The sequence below is a fragment of the Amia ocellicauda genome, chromosome 22 (assembly GCF_036373705.1).
Source record: "Amia ocellicauda isolate fAmiCal2 chromosome 22, fAmiCal2.hap1, whole genome shotgun sequence".
In the NCBI taxonomy this organism is placed as follows: domain Eukaryota; kingdom Metazoa; phylum Chordata; class Actinopteri; order Amiiformes; family Amiidae; genus Amia; species Amia ocellicauda.
Window position 1 is genome coordinate 6,783,491 of NC_089871.1, and position 16,598 is coordinate 6,800,088.

At 43.5% G+C, this 16,598-nt stretch overlaps 1 protein-coding gene across 3 annotated transcripts in view; it reads right to left on the minus strand.

Moving 5' to 3' along the window:
• specc1 (sperm antigen with calponin homology and coiled-coil domains 1) overlaps positions 1-16,598 on the minus strand; it is a 69,221-nt gene that overhangs the window by 31,445 nt on the left and 21,178 nt on the right. For all 3 annotated transcript variants that reach the window (XM_066696174.1, XM_066696173.1, XM_066696175.1), the window contains one exon: positions 3,640-5,186. In XM_066696174.1, the coding sequence (XP_066552271.1) occupies positions 3,640-5,186 (1,547 nt within the window). The remainder of the gene's footprint in view (positions 1-3,639; positions 5,187-16,598) is intronic.

The following is a 16,598-nucleotide window of genomic DNA, read 5'->3' on the forward strand; positions in this document are numbered from 1 at the left end:
ACAGCACAGAGCACACAGCACAGAGCACACAACATGGAGCACACAACATGGAGCACAGCTTGGTCACTGCCTGCACCACACAGAGCACACAACACACAACACAGAACACACACTGCTCACTGCCTGCACAGCACAGAGCACACAACACAGAGCACACAACACACAACACAGAGCACCCTGCTCACTGCCTGCACAGCACGGAGCAAACAACACACCCTGTTAATTACCTGTACAGCACACAGCAGAGAGCACACACTGCAAACTGCAGACACAGCACAGAGCACACAACACACAGTGCCACTCCCCAGCCCAGTACAGACAGGGACTCGCATCATCCAAACATGGAGCTGAATGTACATTATCCAGTAAACAACTTTTTAGAACATTAATACAAGTAATTGCTTGGTTTTCTCTTTTAATTTTGTATTCCTACTAGAAGATGGTATTGCACGTTATAACTGTTTATATATGCAGCCTGGAAATGGATCAGGCGGTGATCTACTGTATAGCAATTAGATTAATCGCTAACGCAGAGTATAAAAAGGTCCTATATTTAATGTGTTCTTTAATGTGAGCCAAAGTAATCTATCATGCCATCATCTATGGTGCATCTAAAATCAGTCATATCTTCAGTGAGTATTAAAATATACCTCTCAACTGTGGTGCCACATTACAAAACTCAGCCAGCAGGTCTGGAATTGCAATACATTCTCATTTCGGTCAGTGTAACACATTTCCTGCTTCATCGGTGCCCCAATCATTATGAATTTATTATGGTAATTCGCACATTAGAAACTGAATAACAACTGCAGCAATAGACACGCAATAAATGCATGTTTGGGCCTGCCTTCATCAGCCACAGCAATCACACTTCTTTAAGCTCTGCACAGTGAACATTGTAATGAAGCCACAGGCCAGCTGCAGTTAAAACATCAAATGAGGTGTGAGAGTGATAATTCGGGTGGTGTTGATTCAGTGAAGCTGGGGACTGGATTAATCTACTAACTGCTTATGTCCCCTTGGCACCTCAGACCTGCGCTGGGCGTGGAGGCCACAGTGCCTGGGATTAGATCCATAGGCAGCACTGCATGGGCACATATATGACATCATCCCTTTCTCATGCCCATCCCACCCTCGCCACATCCTCGGTGGAAACAACATAAAATGTGTGTAAAATCTGCACAACCCCCAGAGAGCGATCTGCATCTGTGGCAAAACGGGGGAACCAGGCTGTATGCTTTCTAATAACAAAACCCAATTATAATGTTATTTAAAGGCCACTCGAGGAATGACATTGTTAACTTAATGGATGTACAGCTCTAAGATGGAATGAAGAAAAGAAAAAGAAAAAAAAGATCTGGTGCTATTAACACTAAAACTAAATCAATGGCTAAAATGAAGACCCCAGGAACTAGAGGACTATCTGGATACAGTGTGACCAGAGACCCAGAATTCCAGTGAATTCCAGAACACTCATGATTTAATCAGGCCCTGAATCTAAAGCACAGACTAAACAACACTCTGTTTAGCTTGACACTTAAGAAATGGTTTCATTACACAAAAGTCCAACCTCATTTGTAATTCTCCATTTGGAATTTCACTACCGGCCCTTGACAGAATGTCTCTGCGTCTGATTAAATGTTCAACGATGCGCTGTGGAGTTGTGTGGATTAGTTGTGTGGTCGCAGGCACTGAAGCTAGATTTGAGCACACGGCTCCACAGAGAAAAAGGCCCCTCCAAACTCTTGTGCTTCTTATTCGGGTTGACCTGTCCCCTTCACCTTATAGGTCATTATAAATTAGAACGCATTTAATAGCATTTTTTTTTTTTTATGGGGCTCAATATGGGCTGTAGATGGAAGACGTCTTGTTCCTTTTACATTGATTAACCTCCAGATTGTGTGTCATACAGACTTCAATACAAGCTCTTTGAACACGGCTTCACAGAGACAACGGCTGCAAGTCGTCCGCTGTAGAAAATGACTCACAGCACAAGATCTTTACATGTTCGGTGCTTATAACTGGATAACTCTGGCCCAAATTGGACAGAGCGGTTGCCTGAATAGCCAACTCATGCGGACTGATATTCTCTAGAAGAGAGACTGCTTAAAGGTCGCCAAACTTTAAACAAATCCATGTGTAGACAAAGTAGCAGCCAAGTGTTTGGTAACGCATACTGGTCCTCCTTAAAAAATGACATTTCAGGTCTCCTCCAGGCACCACCTGCCCAGACGTCATCACAGCAGTGCCGCACGGTCAATCGCAGTGAGCATCCCGTCAATCGTCTGAGAAAGACACGGCCTCCAAAACTACACTTTCAACTACGCAGAACAAATTCACTCCCCTAGGTATTCAACTAATGCATTTTAGACAAGTCCACAGAGCACACCAACAGATGCGATCGAGATACCAGAAAGCTATTACTTGAAGTTTGCTGCTGCCTGGGAGATTCAGAAGGCAGCGCTGGCCATTTTATGACTCGCTACAGTGAAGGTTATATAAGACCTCAGCAAATCTGTGCTGTTCTAGCTGAAAACTAGTTAACCGTATAATCGTACAAAACATACCAGTGGCTTCTCAGTAAAGTGAAATATAAATGTTGAGGGAGTAGGGGCGGTTTGCACGCTGTTTGAGGCACACACGCTTATACACACAATCTATTCTTTATGAATGTGGCGCACAGGAACTACAGACGGCGTTTGTGTAGCGTTCTCAGTTTATGTATCACCTCCCTCAAGTCGGGATTCAGCATTCATCTATTATATAGTGCTTCGGGGTCATGACAAACTATCCCCAAATCCATGGAGCATCTATGTATAGCTGATGCTTTCTTGGTAGACGCCGGATTTAGTTACTCTTCAGAGTTAACACTGTGCATGTTATAAATGCGCATTCCCCAAATGCTATTGGATGTTCCAAGTTCAATAAATGTACCTATAAATCTGGTATAAAAATTTGATCTAGTTTTAAAGTTGTCCGTAGCCATAACAATTCACAACAGAGCTTCGCATGTGATTCATTGACTCAAATAAAATGGCAAAGCAGTCGTATCCAGACTGCTAGGTCAAACAGTCTCATCAGCTCTAATCCCCGGCCCTGACAGAACCAGATGACGCTCCGTGAGAACAATGGGGAACGAGACCGGCCTCGATCATTCCAGACCCCCATGACTGAGCCCCTGCTTTGTGTGCTCAGTTTAGCTGCTGCAGCACAGTGCCCAGAGTGCAAAATGAGGCAACGCTCAGGCTATTGGCAGTGCTACACTGGAAACCTCTCGCTGCTGACGTGATTGACAGTAAATAAGCGAGGTGTTCGCTTTCGCACCCCACATGGCTTATGGGTGTTCATCAGATGCTGAAACTGAGCACTGTTTTTTACCACAATTATCAGGGGAACAAGACTCTAAACTCTAAAGGTGATTTCAGATGTAAAGGAGTCCACTGTGACGCCACCCTCCTGTACCACACAACATGTGACTGAATCAAGGAACAGGGGTATTTCATTAGTGTTAGGAACATGAATGCTTGTAATTAAAACATCTGCTGCTCTTAATGTTCAGGCAATTCAGTGAGAGGCCAAATGGAAAAAAGGATAAAACATGAACAGAAAACAGCTGCATTTAAAATGAGAGTAGCCTACCTTCAGCAACATCCCCTTCACACGTTCGATCTCAGCATTGGCCTGCAGCAGCTCCTGTCTCAGCTCAGTGCCAGACACTTCCAGGTGCTCCTTCTCCGCGTGCGCCGCCTTCAGCAGGTGCTGCAGCTCCGTGTTGTCGCTGGCGCTCTGCATGGCTTTCAGCTCGGTCACTTTCTGCTTCTCAATATCCACCTGCACCTTCAACCTCCCGTTTTCTACCTTCAGCAATTCCACGCTAGACTGACATTCCTCCAGAGTCCTAGAGATCTCCCCACTGGCCTCCTTCTCCTTCTCCACGCAGTTCTGAAGGAGATCTTTCTCCTCCTTCAGGGTCCTGATGAGCCCCTGGGCCTCCTGGTGCTCCTTCTCCAGAGATCTCAGGCTGCCCGTCAGCTGCTGCTGGATGTCCACCAGTTTTTCCCTTTCGAACCTCGAGCTCTCCACCAGCTCTGCATACCTCTGCTCCAGCTCGCTGATCCTGGCGGCCTTGGCCTCGTTCTCTTCGCTCTTGGACGCCTCCTGCAGCCGGGTCAGGAGGCTCTCGTTCTTCTGGGCCAGGTGCTCCACGCGCTCCCTCTGCTGCTGCAGCGAGGTCTGCAGGAGGCCCTTCTCCTCAGCCAGCCTCTCGTTCTCGGCCGTCAACTCCTGCACCACCTGCTGCTGGTCGGAGAGCTCCTGCAGGGTGGCCTGCAGCTCCTCCGCGGTGCTGTGGTGACTTTCCTCCATCTTCTGGATCTGCTCTGTCAGGCACTCCACTGACAGATCCCGGGCTCGGGGCGAACTGAGACCGGCTGAACCTTTGCGATTCCCAATGCTGCTGCTGAGAGACTCTGACCGGGAGGGGATTTTCTCAAACTCTGAGGAATCTGGAGAAGGGGACCCCTTGGTGATATCACTGCTGGAAGATGCGGAGGTCCTTAAAGGGCTCCCACCTAGAGGAGGCCTGGTGCCATCCAAGAGGATCCCGTTGACAGGGTGCTTGACGGGGCTGGCTAAAGATTGGGGAAGGCTGCTGTTGCTGTTGGTGTTGTTGCTGCTGGAGAGGGGTGAGTGCTCCAGCAACAGGAGCTTCTCCTTTAGGGTCTGGTTCTCTTCCCGCAGTCCTGCCAACTCGCGTTGGAAAGTTCGGTTTTTCTCCCGTAGTGTCGTGACCAAGGACTGCACCTCAGCAGGCTGCGCAGCGAGGCCATCCTGGTCCAGGTCCGTGCTCTCTGGCGTCGTCGCGTCTGGTGTCCCCCTGTCCTTGTAGCGCTTCAGCTCCATACGCAGTTTGCTGATTTCAAACTCCTTGGCCTTGGCCTCGGCGAGGAGCTCTTTGACCTGACACTCCAGGACCGCTTTGTCGTTCGTCTCGCTGTCTGGTTTGGCTTTGATAGCGGCGCGGGAGTGCTTGGCAAGCACTGCAAGACTGGACGTGCTGGCACTGGGAACCATTTTCTTAGTGTTCGGCGTCCGTAGCTGATCTCGCAAGGAAAGTCGGTCTCTTGATATTGACGTGGGAATCTCTCTGGGGGTGGGAATCCCAGTCTTTTTGGCCGATGGAACTCCTGAAAAATAGGAGACAATGATATTGATGTCAGTTTATCAACATCAAAGTACAATTCCCACTAACAGATCAGATGAGTGGAATTCAGATTTAATTTACTGTTCTGCTTAAACCCACACTGAGGGATATATTCCCATGTCATGCAGCCACATCTTATGTATGTGTTTTCATGCCTAGATCTAATATGGAATAGAGAAGCTCGAATAACTAGAAATATCCGATGCATTTTAAGTATTTATTAGTTTGTGTCAGTTATGCAAAAAAACAAGAAAAGATTTATATGCACTTTATGAACAAACAAAAAATGTACACAAGAGACTGCAATGAATATTCAAATTTTATGAAAAGACGAAAAAAGCTTTTTAAAATGATCGCTCGAAGAATTCTGCAAACCTATCCATGAAAGACTGAAAGAGCTCAGCTCCATGGCAACACAACACTGAGTGTCACTCAAGAAGAATGGCTCAATCATGTTGTATTATACAGTACTGTCATTTCTATCACCCTGTCATGCAGTCTATTCCAAACCCAAAGAAACTGGTATTTGGAATAATACAGAAGGTGTAAAAGTGTAGTTTTGCTTCCATAACTGTTTTTACAGTTAACACCAAAACCCCTGTAGAATAAGAATGTAGAAAAAATATACGTTAACATGCATGACGCAACACCATGTGATGAAGCTACAGTATAGTTGGGAAATGATTGTATACTTATCCCTATAACCTCTGCTTCTCTAGCCTGACTTCTATTATAATCATTACATCAACAACTACTTGGCTTCAGAAAGAGAATTAAGACTTAATTTAAACCACAATCAGGAGATTATAAGGGGTTTTAATTTCATAAGATGGGGTTTAGCTTTGATGGAATATTTTGGACAACAGCAAGGGATAAATTCCCCTCTTCGACGCCAAAACAGCCTGGATATGGGAACTGGCTTTCGAATGGCATGAGTGTGGGCTCCGCAATGTTTGCTTTCCAGGACTTTTTAAATTCAATACATTTGTCAAGTCCCACATAAACACTGGTTTGTCAAAGGTTTATTCTCTATTTTGAAATAATCAGTATACAGCACAAACACGAGGTCTTATTACCATGATAACAATGGCTGGTCTCATGAAAACAGCTCGCTACAAAGAGACGTCAGTTGTAAACAAAGGCAGCTGTGTGTTTTTGAACACAATCAAATTGCAGTACAAAGTCGGTGCTGCCTGGAAGGAGAGATAGTGGGTCTCCCATCCACCCCTCTCTCCGTGATCACGGCCAGTCACACACAGTCTGATTTAAAATGGAAATCTCTCCCCGAGGCACTTTAAACATCTCCCGTTGACGGACACTTTGTGGTGCCGTCACCTTATTGTACGCACTGTAGACGATGAGGCTGCGCACTGTCTCAAGAGGAGAAGAGTTTGGCATACTCAAGTTTTTGTGGATATAACTGTCCGGAACCACAGTGTGGGAAAACAAGTCTTTTGTCAGGGCCTTCTGTGGTTTTCTATTACGTGAAGAACGTGGATTGAAGGGGATTTCTTGTTCACAAGCCAGAACAAACAAAGAGTAATATTCAGTGATATTAGCATGATAAGATCCACTTCAATTTTATAAGGTTACACCTTTTCTTTTCAAAAATGTGTGTTATGGTATTTAACCTCTTGATGAAGCATCCCAAAGCTCAGAGAACATTAAAAATCAGACAGGACTTTCAATGCAGTCACAGAGAAATACCACCAGACCTGCGTTCGACAATCTGGGAGGGAAATATTCCCCCTTCTCTGTGAATTTGTCCTTTGAACAGACAATTTCCTGATCTTTTAATTAATATGAAAGCCATTTAACCTCATAAAGAACCCACAGCAGACCTGTAATTTAAATTCCAATTAATCAACTTTAAACTGCTTGCTTATCAGTTGGGTAATTCAACTGAGCAGAAAAGTCTCTGCTGAAGGAAATGAGCAGCCTTCCTGTGCCAAGATCCTGGACCTTCAAATATCTATCACACTGCTCTTGGGCCGATCCCGAATTGATCTGACAGCTGACAGGTGCCGAGGTCATTTATAAACAAGATTTACTGCCGTAGTTTCATAGTATGCACGGATACCAGGACCAGTTACATTAACACGACCAAAAACGAAGATATAAATCTCACACCTAAAAAGGTTATTCATACATTTATAAATACTTATTTCTATGATGTTGAAGTGACTATAGTGTACGTTTGCTGGTTTAAAAGAAAGGAAACAAGTTAAGAAATTGGCATTAAACTGGCAAAGATGTCAGCGCACAGCCTATCCAACTCTCTGAACCCTATTCTGACCCTGTTTAAGACCGAAATGACTGCTCACCTCCTCTGGCACAGAATCTGAGGTTAAGGATGTCAGGTTCCCAGGAATGACACAGAGAGAAAAAAATCCTAAAGGTGAAAAGTCACGACATTCATAGTACAGGAATGATGATCTATTGAGACAGGTCTAGATCTGCTTCAGACTGTGATTAACAACCCTGATTAGAAAAGAACGCCTTGTGTTTTGACAAGAAATAAAGGCTGCTTACTCTGAGGAAGGGGTGCATCACGGCAGAGGTTCATAAATACACTATATCACAGTTTAGTGGACTCTTACAGTGAGGGAAAAAAGTATTTGATCCCCTGCTGATTTTGTACGTTTGCCCACTGACAAAGAAATGATCAGTCTATAATTTTAATGGTAGGTGTATTTTAACAGTGAGAGACAGAATAACAACAAAAAAATCCAGAAAAACACATTTCAAAAAAGTTATAAATTGATTTGCATGTTAATGAGGGAAATAAGTATTTGATCCCCTATCAATCAGCAAGATTTCTGGCTCCCAGGTGTCTTTTATACAGGTAACGAGCTGAGATTAGGAGCACTCTCTTAAAGGGACTGCTCCTAATCTCAGCTCGTTACCTGTATAAAAGACACCTGTCCACAGAAGCAATCAATCAATCAGATTCCAAACTCTCCACCATGGCCAAGACCAAAGAGCTGTCCAACGATGTCAGGGATAAGATTGTAGACCTACACAAGGCTGGAATGGGCTACAAGACCATCGCCAAGCAGCTTGGTGAGAAGGTGACAACAGTTAGTGCGATTACTGGCAAATGGAAGAAACACAAAATAACTGTCAGTCTCCCTCGGTCTGGGGCTCCATGCAAGATCTCACCTCGTGGAGTTTCAATGATCATGAGAACGGTGAGGAATCAGTCCAGAACTACACGGGAGGATCTTGTTAATGATCTCAAGGCAGCTGGGACCATAGTCACCAAGAAAACAATTGGTAACACACTACGCCGTGAAGGACTGAAATCCTGCAGCACCCGCAAGGCCCCCCTGCTCAAGAAAGCACATGTACGGCCCGTCTGAAGTTTGCCAATGAACATCTGAATGATTCAGAGGAGAACTGGGTGAAAGTGTTGTGGTCAGATGAGACCAAAATCGAGCTCTTTGGCATCAACTCAACTCGCCGTATTTGGAGGAGGAGGAATGACCCCAAGAACACCATCCCCACCGTCAAACATGGAGGTGGAAACATTATGCTTTGGGGTGTTTTTCTGCTAAGGGGACAGGACAACTGCACCGCATCAAAGGGACGATGGACGGGGCCATGTACTATCAAATCTTGGGTGAGAACCTCCTTCCCTCAGCCAGGACATTGAAAATGGGTCGTGGATGGGTATTCCAGCATGACAATGACCCAAAACACACAGCCAAGGCAACAAAGGAGTGGCTCAAGAAGAAGTACATTAAGGTCCTGGAGTGGCCTAGCCAGTCTCCAGACCTTAATCCCATAGAAAATCTGTGGAGGGAGCTGAAGGTTCGAGCTGCCAAACATCAGCCTCAAAAGCTTAATGACTTGGAGAGGATCTGCAAAGAGGAGTGGGACAAAATCCCTGGTGGCCAACTACAAGAAACGTCTGACCTCTGTGATTGCCAACAAGGGTTTTGCCACCAAGTACTAAGTCGAAGGGGTCAAATACTTATTTCCTTCATTAACATGCAAATCAATTTATAACTTTTTTGAAATGCATTTTTCTGGATTTTTTTCTTGTTATTCTGTCTCTCACTGTTAAAATACACCTACCATTAAAATTACAGACTGATCATTTCTTTGTCAGTGGGCAAATGTACAAAATCAGCAGGGGATCAAATACTTTTTCCCTCACTGTACATTCAACTACAAAAAAACACAGGCCATGAGCAAAATAAAAATATTACTCTGCACAAAACAGCACTACAAAGCATTGATACTCTGTTCTTAAGGAAGTGAAAGGAACTTCTTGGTGCCTAAAAAAAGCAGGAAACAAAGGGCAGATTAGGAACTAACCACCTCCCAGAGGAAAAGCAACATTTTATCCTCTGCGTGCCGTGGAGTTGGAGGTTTTATTGAAATCTCTCCTTGCCATTAGCGTGACGAATTCCTGGAACGGGACAGCAAGACTCTCCCATATATTGCGGGGCCTTGATGTTAGCCCTGATGCATTTATTTGCAGCTAATAAAATAAAACTCATATGTAGAACACCCCAGCTTTGAAACATTTCTTGCCATGACATCACTCTTTGACAGATCACATTAATGTACAAACAATGAGTCACTCTGTCCGCCTGCTACAGAGAGATTAGGAGAGCCGTGGTCTTCAGCCATTTAAGGTGGTTCGGCCAAAGATGTGCTCAACCGGACATTCATCTGAACGAGCCATTACACAGCGCTGCTGGAATGTGGGGACGGGCTCAGGGGAGATAAAGGGTGACCTCTTGTCTTACACTAAGCAGACGAGAGTTTGAGACCAGACAGGCTGATATTATGAGCTCACTGTTTCAGATATGGAAACTCACTCCAGACTTGCCCTGGTGCAAGATCATCCTCACAGTGGACACAATCGGATACCCCTACCAGCAGGGTACCACACTTTCAGATCTGACCCAGCTCATCCCAATGGACCCTGGGCAGAAGAAGTCCCATCATTTCAACTGGAGAGCTCCCTCATTCAAAACTGTTTCTCCCCTGAGATCCTGTGGAGATTTGGCCTTCAATGGCCCAAACAAACAAATAAACCAGATAAATGAAGGGAAGTGTTGAGTTTTGCTCCAGCGATTGTTCCCTGTGTGTTATGGTGCTGAGCCAGGGAAGGTTTATGTATTCATAAACCCTTAACAGTAGAGCTCCAGAAGGCAATTTAACAAACAGGCGCTCGTTAATAAGTTATTATTTCAAGAAATGAAGAGAATACATAAAGTAAACGAAACCAGACAAATTTAAAATTAGACTTTTCTCCTCATTTAATGAATGCATTTTAATTAATGTAATATTTATGTTTATGTTACAGATCATCTCCTTTAAGTCTCTTCACTTTCAATGTTTCCAGATTAATTAAACAGAACCAATGCAGGTCTGCGGTTGATAGAAAGCTGGATATTATTCAGTTTGTTTTAATGAAGTGTAACATGACCAAACAAAAGTCACACTCTTTGTCTTAATACACCACCTCATTTCTCACGGCTAACAAAGCTAATAATGCATTCCCAACTTAATGATGGTTAAAAGACAAATGATCCACCCATAAATACACATGGTCTCTTTAAACCGTCGGACAAAAGCTTCCCGCTTCTATAGTTCTCTCCCCTGACTTTTTCCCAAGTCTCGGATACACAGTCGCTCCTATTTTTAGCTGCTTCTTGCCATTTAACCAAGCGATTGTACTGTTGTCTGTCTTAATTTAATGACATCCTGATTTTTTGGGGGGACTTACACTGGCGTTTCTGTTCTTGTCATCCCTCCCATTCATGGCTCTGTATGCAGGGACAGCATGGAGAAACTGTAAATTAGGATCTACTGAGACCGGGGGCTGAATGCTTTTCAAAAGGTATCCATATGAACAACCCACTAGCTGTAAATACTGTCCCTGACAATTAAGCCTGTGCTGAAGCTTAGAGACTGGAAACGCATAAAATTGCTTTTGGTTTCAGCTTCAGTTTTACCTGAACAAGTCAACTTGGGCTTCTATTCAGCTATATTCAGCTGGTTATTCAGCTTCAGTTACATTTGGAGAATGCTGGCATTTGTGATCCATGTTGCCTTCCCCGGCCCACTCAGAATACATGAATAGAAGAGGAATATTGTTCTGTTCTGATGGGAGTGGCTGAATTTTTTTTTCACATTTGTTTGCAATTAGTTCAATTTTCTTAGATACAGACCGTTTGTATCAGTCACCCTGCAAACCATCTTCAGATCTACAGCCAAACACAGATTCTGGTTGTGTGTGCAGAGGCACTACAAATGCTTTATTTCAAAAGAATGCTTGCTAGCTTTATCCACTTTAAACCAGACCTTCACACAAACCATACATTATTTTGGTCAGGCTGACTATTGATTTTGTTTGAGTTTGTTTGTTTGTTTACTTGGGAGTGGGAGGGCAGGGAGTTGGCACACACACATTGATTTAGAGGAGGATTAGATTAATATGCAGTCAAGTCACTCTGGCGAGTTTGGATATAAAAAGTGGGGCACAAGAATAGACGGACAAATGTAGGTGGGACGTCAGAGCACTGGCATCTGAAACAGTGCTGTCATATTCCCTCACCAGATAGCTTGCGTGTCAGGGATAACCTCTGCTCTGCAGGGAATTTCCTCCTCCATGGCTCAACTACAGAGTACGTTGGGACAGGGAGCTGGGCAGTGTCATGTTTTCCAGTCAGGTGGACTGCGGGTAGAAACAAAACAGTACCAGGCTTTCTACTGGAGCAGCACGCTCCCCGGTGCCATTTCCCGTGCCCACCCACTGCACGGGCTGGAAGACAAGAGCTTATCTGTGGACAGAGAGGACAACTGGACTCTGACGCGCCTCTGGAATCGCTCGCTGTGAGGAGAGAGAGTGGAGTTTCCATTTGCCTCACTCTGGTGCTGAACCGAAAGGTCCCCATGGCCTAAATTAGGAAAGCGGACATGGGCTGTTTCATAACTGTCAATCTGCAGGAGGACAATTAAACAACTGTGCGCTACAAAGAGGAACTTCCAAGTTACTACCAGCATAACTTTGGCAGTAATAATCATACAAAAAAATTTAAAAAACAGTTGTAATTGTGGTGTTTCCCGATGTTAACAGTATATTAATGTGCCTCTATGGATTTCAGCAGGAAATAACATCTTAGTGCATGGAAAGAGCTCAACTTTCTGTTTTCTATATTGACTTTCACCACAGTACAATTGTGATCATACAAACGCTGGTATTCTTGTTGGTCCTCACAACCTAATTGGTATTGCTTCTTTGTTCCTGATTCTAGATTAATTGTAGGGTAATAGAATTGTGCATGATACAGTGAACTCTAAAGTGAACAGTAGCACAGTTTGAAGAAGACAACTAATACACTGCTATAATAGAGCATCAGTCAGGACAAAATGAAAAACATTACCATGCACAATGCACAGCAGCAAGTAGCCTATCATTGAACAGCAAAGAAGGGTAAATATTGACCTTCCAAGGTTGTGAACACATTACTGAAAATATTTCACACTAGATACGATTATACTTCTAAAAATACGGTAATCTTACATTGCAAGAGCACCATATTGCAGCCAATCAAAAGACCTGCAGCTCAGTTAGGCTGGACGCCTGGTTGAACTCACAAAGGTTGGTCAGAAAGGTCTTGAAATACCTGGCTTATGCACATGCTTATGTGTGCTATACATATAAAATCAAAATCCATAGTATGTGATCATACTGAATGCTGAGGAATCCAGATTTATGATGGAAAGAATAAAAATGCAGTATCTTATTAGCATACCCATAAGTCTTGCTTGTGCTACACTTTTACCAGCCTTGCAAACTGCCCCTTGAACTATTACCATGTAAATAAAACCTGAAGGCCACAGATCTCATGAAATGATAACCATACGGCTTGTATCTGCTCCATCTGCCTCCTCAGTGAGCGCCGTCCCACTTTCGCCAGACCACTTACTGCGGAGAAGTTTGTTTCTCTGGAATGCACAACAATGGAACAGCAATATGCAACAAATAATGAGGGAGCAAAAAAGAAAAAGAAAAGAAAACGTGGTCAGCATTCTTCTCGCCAACACACAGCCTGGTCTCAATCAAAGAACACTTAAGTAGAGAAATAAAACGTACAAGATCTTAAAGTCCTCCAGCTGCTACCTGCAAAATTGCCGTGAGAACCGTTCTTTTAGTAACAAGACACAGACACTGCCATATTAAAATTAGCTGCTTTAGCATGTAGTATGATATGCATCTGACACAACAAGGGATTAGATACAAACAAACCAAAAGCAAATACGTCGGCAGTGAGTGTGCACGTGTGTTGGAAAACTACAATGTCTGTTTGGGTGCCCTAACCATTTGTTCTGTTGGTCGATTTAAAAATTATCACAATGATGTACACCTAAAAAATAAGAAAATGAGACTGGGCTCTGAAAGCGATGACCACCCAGATCAAACATCCAATCCTGCTTGATTCAGGGGTTGGGAAGAGAGATGAAGGGGAACAACAAGAACAACAAAAAAGACAGATGAGAGAACGTTCTTATGTAAATATTTTAACAGATCCCTCTGGTCATGTTCTATTGTCTTCCACATTTTTAAATTTTTGTTCTTCTTCGAAGGCAGAGACAGCACTCTTGTGAAGGAAGTGAGAGGGAAAGGGAAAGGTGCCAAACAGTAACTCCCCGAAGCCCACCACTTGCCAGAGAGACCTATGGGCCAACAATGAGAGAAACAGTTGCCAGCGCAATCACTGAGAACAATCGTCTCGGAACAATAAAGTCCAGATCTGGGCCGTGAGGAATGCACGCGTCTGTACTCTTAAAGAGCGCCCCCATTATGATTGCACAAATTTATTCCACACTGAGAGGAAGTCTCCCCATTAATGCATGTCAGCACCATCTCTACTACTTCTCTTCTGGAGTCTGTAGGGAAAAAGAAACAATCTATGCATACAGTGATGGTGTAGAGCCAAATGTACCGGCCCTTTTGGCTGCGAAAACGGAGGTGGTATGTGCGTCCTGACATGACTTAAATTTCTCTAGTACGCACAAAGTGGACAGCTGTAATTTCCGTTTCCTGTGTACACTGTGATTTACCACTCATTAGGAAATGCGTTTAAGAAGTCGTGAACATCTGTAGGCGTTTCTACAGGCGAAAATCTATTTAATGACAGCATACATTTCACCAAACCAAAAAGGAAAAACAGAAAAGGGGACAAACAGTCAGAAACCCAAGTCCCGTTACTACAGTTTGTACGACTCAGTGTTTCAAAATACCGATGGTCATGTTCTTGGAATGCAGATTGACCAGGAGACATGGAGACAATGTAATCCAAAACAGAACTGCCCTGTTTTGCTGTGAAAGCAGTTCTGTGGTGAAGTGACCTGACAAGAATCTCTTCAGTGGCTAGAAGGGGGCAGGAGACACAAACTCAGTCTGTGTTTCTGTCAACCAGTGCCTGTGCCTTGCAAGTTTCATGCTACAGTGGCCTAAATCAAAGAGGAGAAAACGAACAAGGAAAATACATGAAAAGATACACTGTTGCCCCTAGCACCAAGGCATTGGAAAGTCAAATGCTTTTTGACTTCCCAAAAACTTTGAGAGAGCTCTAGAGAGGGTCTCTAGCTTTAGCTGCCTACTGTTCGAATGGTTCATCTTAACAGAGACGGAAACTGCATTTGGAGACACTGGAGCAATGGGCGTAGAACTGTAGAGTCCTCAGGTTGTTGTTGTTGCACCAACCTCAAATCTAATGCAAGACACAAACGACACAGACCTATCACCACTGCCCTGAGCAAGCAAAGGGCAGGCATAAGCATTTGTTCAAACAGGTATTAGGAAACGGCAAGCCTACAGACTTCCTTGTTAGCAGGAATGGATTTCTCCCAAACAAGGACATGGATTACCGTGTGCCGTGACAGTTGTTTGGACAACATGCAAAGCTGCAGACAGCGAGATAAGCCACACTTGATCATATTGCTATCACCCCACAGATAACGGCTTCGCATGACATTCACAGCCACACAGCTTATTAGATCGCTGCCCAACTCAAACAGCAGGCAAGCATCACAAATAATTTTAAAGTATATTAAGTATAGATTGTCTACAGTGAAATGCAGCCATAAGCTTTATGAAGTATTAGGTGTACAGGGGGTCCCATTTATGGGTTTTATCATGTCCAGGTGGACATCTGTGGAGAGTTCACTCAGTCCCTCTCTTCCTGAATCTTGGAAGCTTTTCAGCATTACTGATCCTGAAAATATTTCAGTTACGCCAAAAGTGACCGCTTGCAAACTTAGCTGCCCATTTTTGAGCACAAACCATTCCGGTTCTCTCTCAACTCACTGGACAAACATTTCTCCACCAACTGGGGATTTACGTTCTGAGATCATACCGGACTGTCAGTAAGCTTATTTCTACTGCTAAAACCTCTTTGATAAACTAGTTGAGACATGTAACTATAGCCTTCAGTTAAGGACCAGTTACTGTCACTGTCAGATAGATAGAGCAGATCAATTTCAGAGTCACCACAAAGGACAAAACATTGCAGTTTTAGATTTAGAGATCTCACACCAAATGAACTAGTGTTGTTAAAACACAGTCCCAAACCATTAAAACTTGTCCAAAGACACGTCTGCTTTATATATCTTGTGTGTTGTTTTTTTAAACGAGAACATGATTCATTTTTCTGAAAAAACAGAAAGCAAAGCCGACATTTCCTGTGGGTAAGTCCCGTGTATATAATGTGAAAACCTGAGCCAGATATGCTCAATCTGCAGAGGAATGATAGTGGGACTATGAAAGAGAGCAAGGGGCGCTTGTTAAGCAAATTGCCATCTTGAGCCACTCAGCTCAGAGCTGGCACAGACAAAGACAGAGATTGAATTACCAACCTTGGCTGGATTTGAAATACCAGTATACCAGCAATATTGAAGCTACAAAAGACAGAATATTAAGAACATCTAAAACATCTGATGTGGATGTTAATTACGATGCCCCCGCCCCCCCGAATAAGCACAATACTGTATCAGAATCTTATTATTTTCTTCTTTCATGCTTTGCAAATATAAAGGCTGATTTAAAGCAAGAGAAATAATAAAGGCCAAACAGGCCATTAAGTTAAATATTGTCTTTGGCACCAAAACAGTAACAAAATTCCAGGACTGTTTCACAAAAAAAAGTCACTGTTTCTGAAGACAGAATGAGTAAATAGATTCTATTTAAAGCTTCTGATCAATGACACTCATTACAGGGATATTCATTATACATCTTTCAAACTAAGAAAAATCTGCCCATTTAAGAATCAATTCTTATTACATTACTCATTCTATTTTAACTGACAATGGAGCAAAGGTAACACATTTATAACACGCCAATGGTAGATCAATCATTTCGCCAGCCATA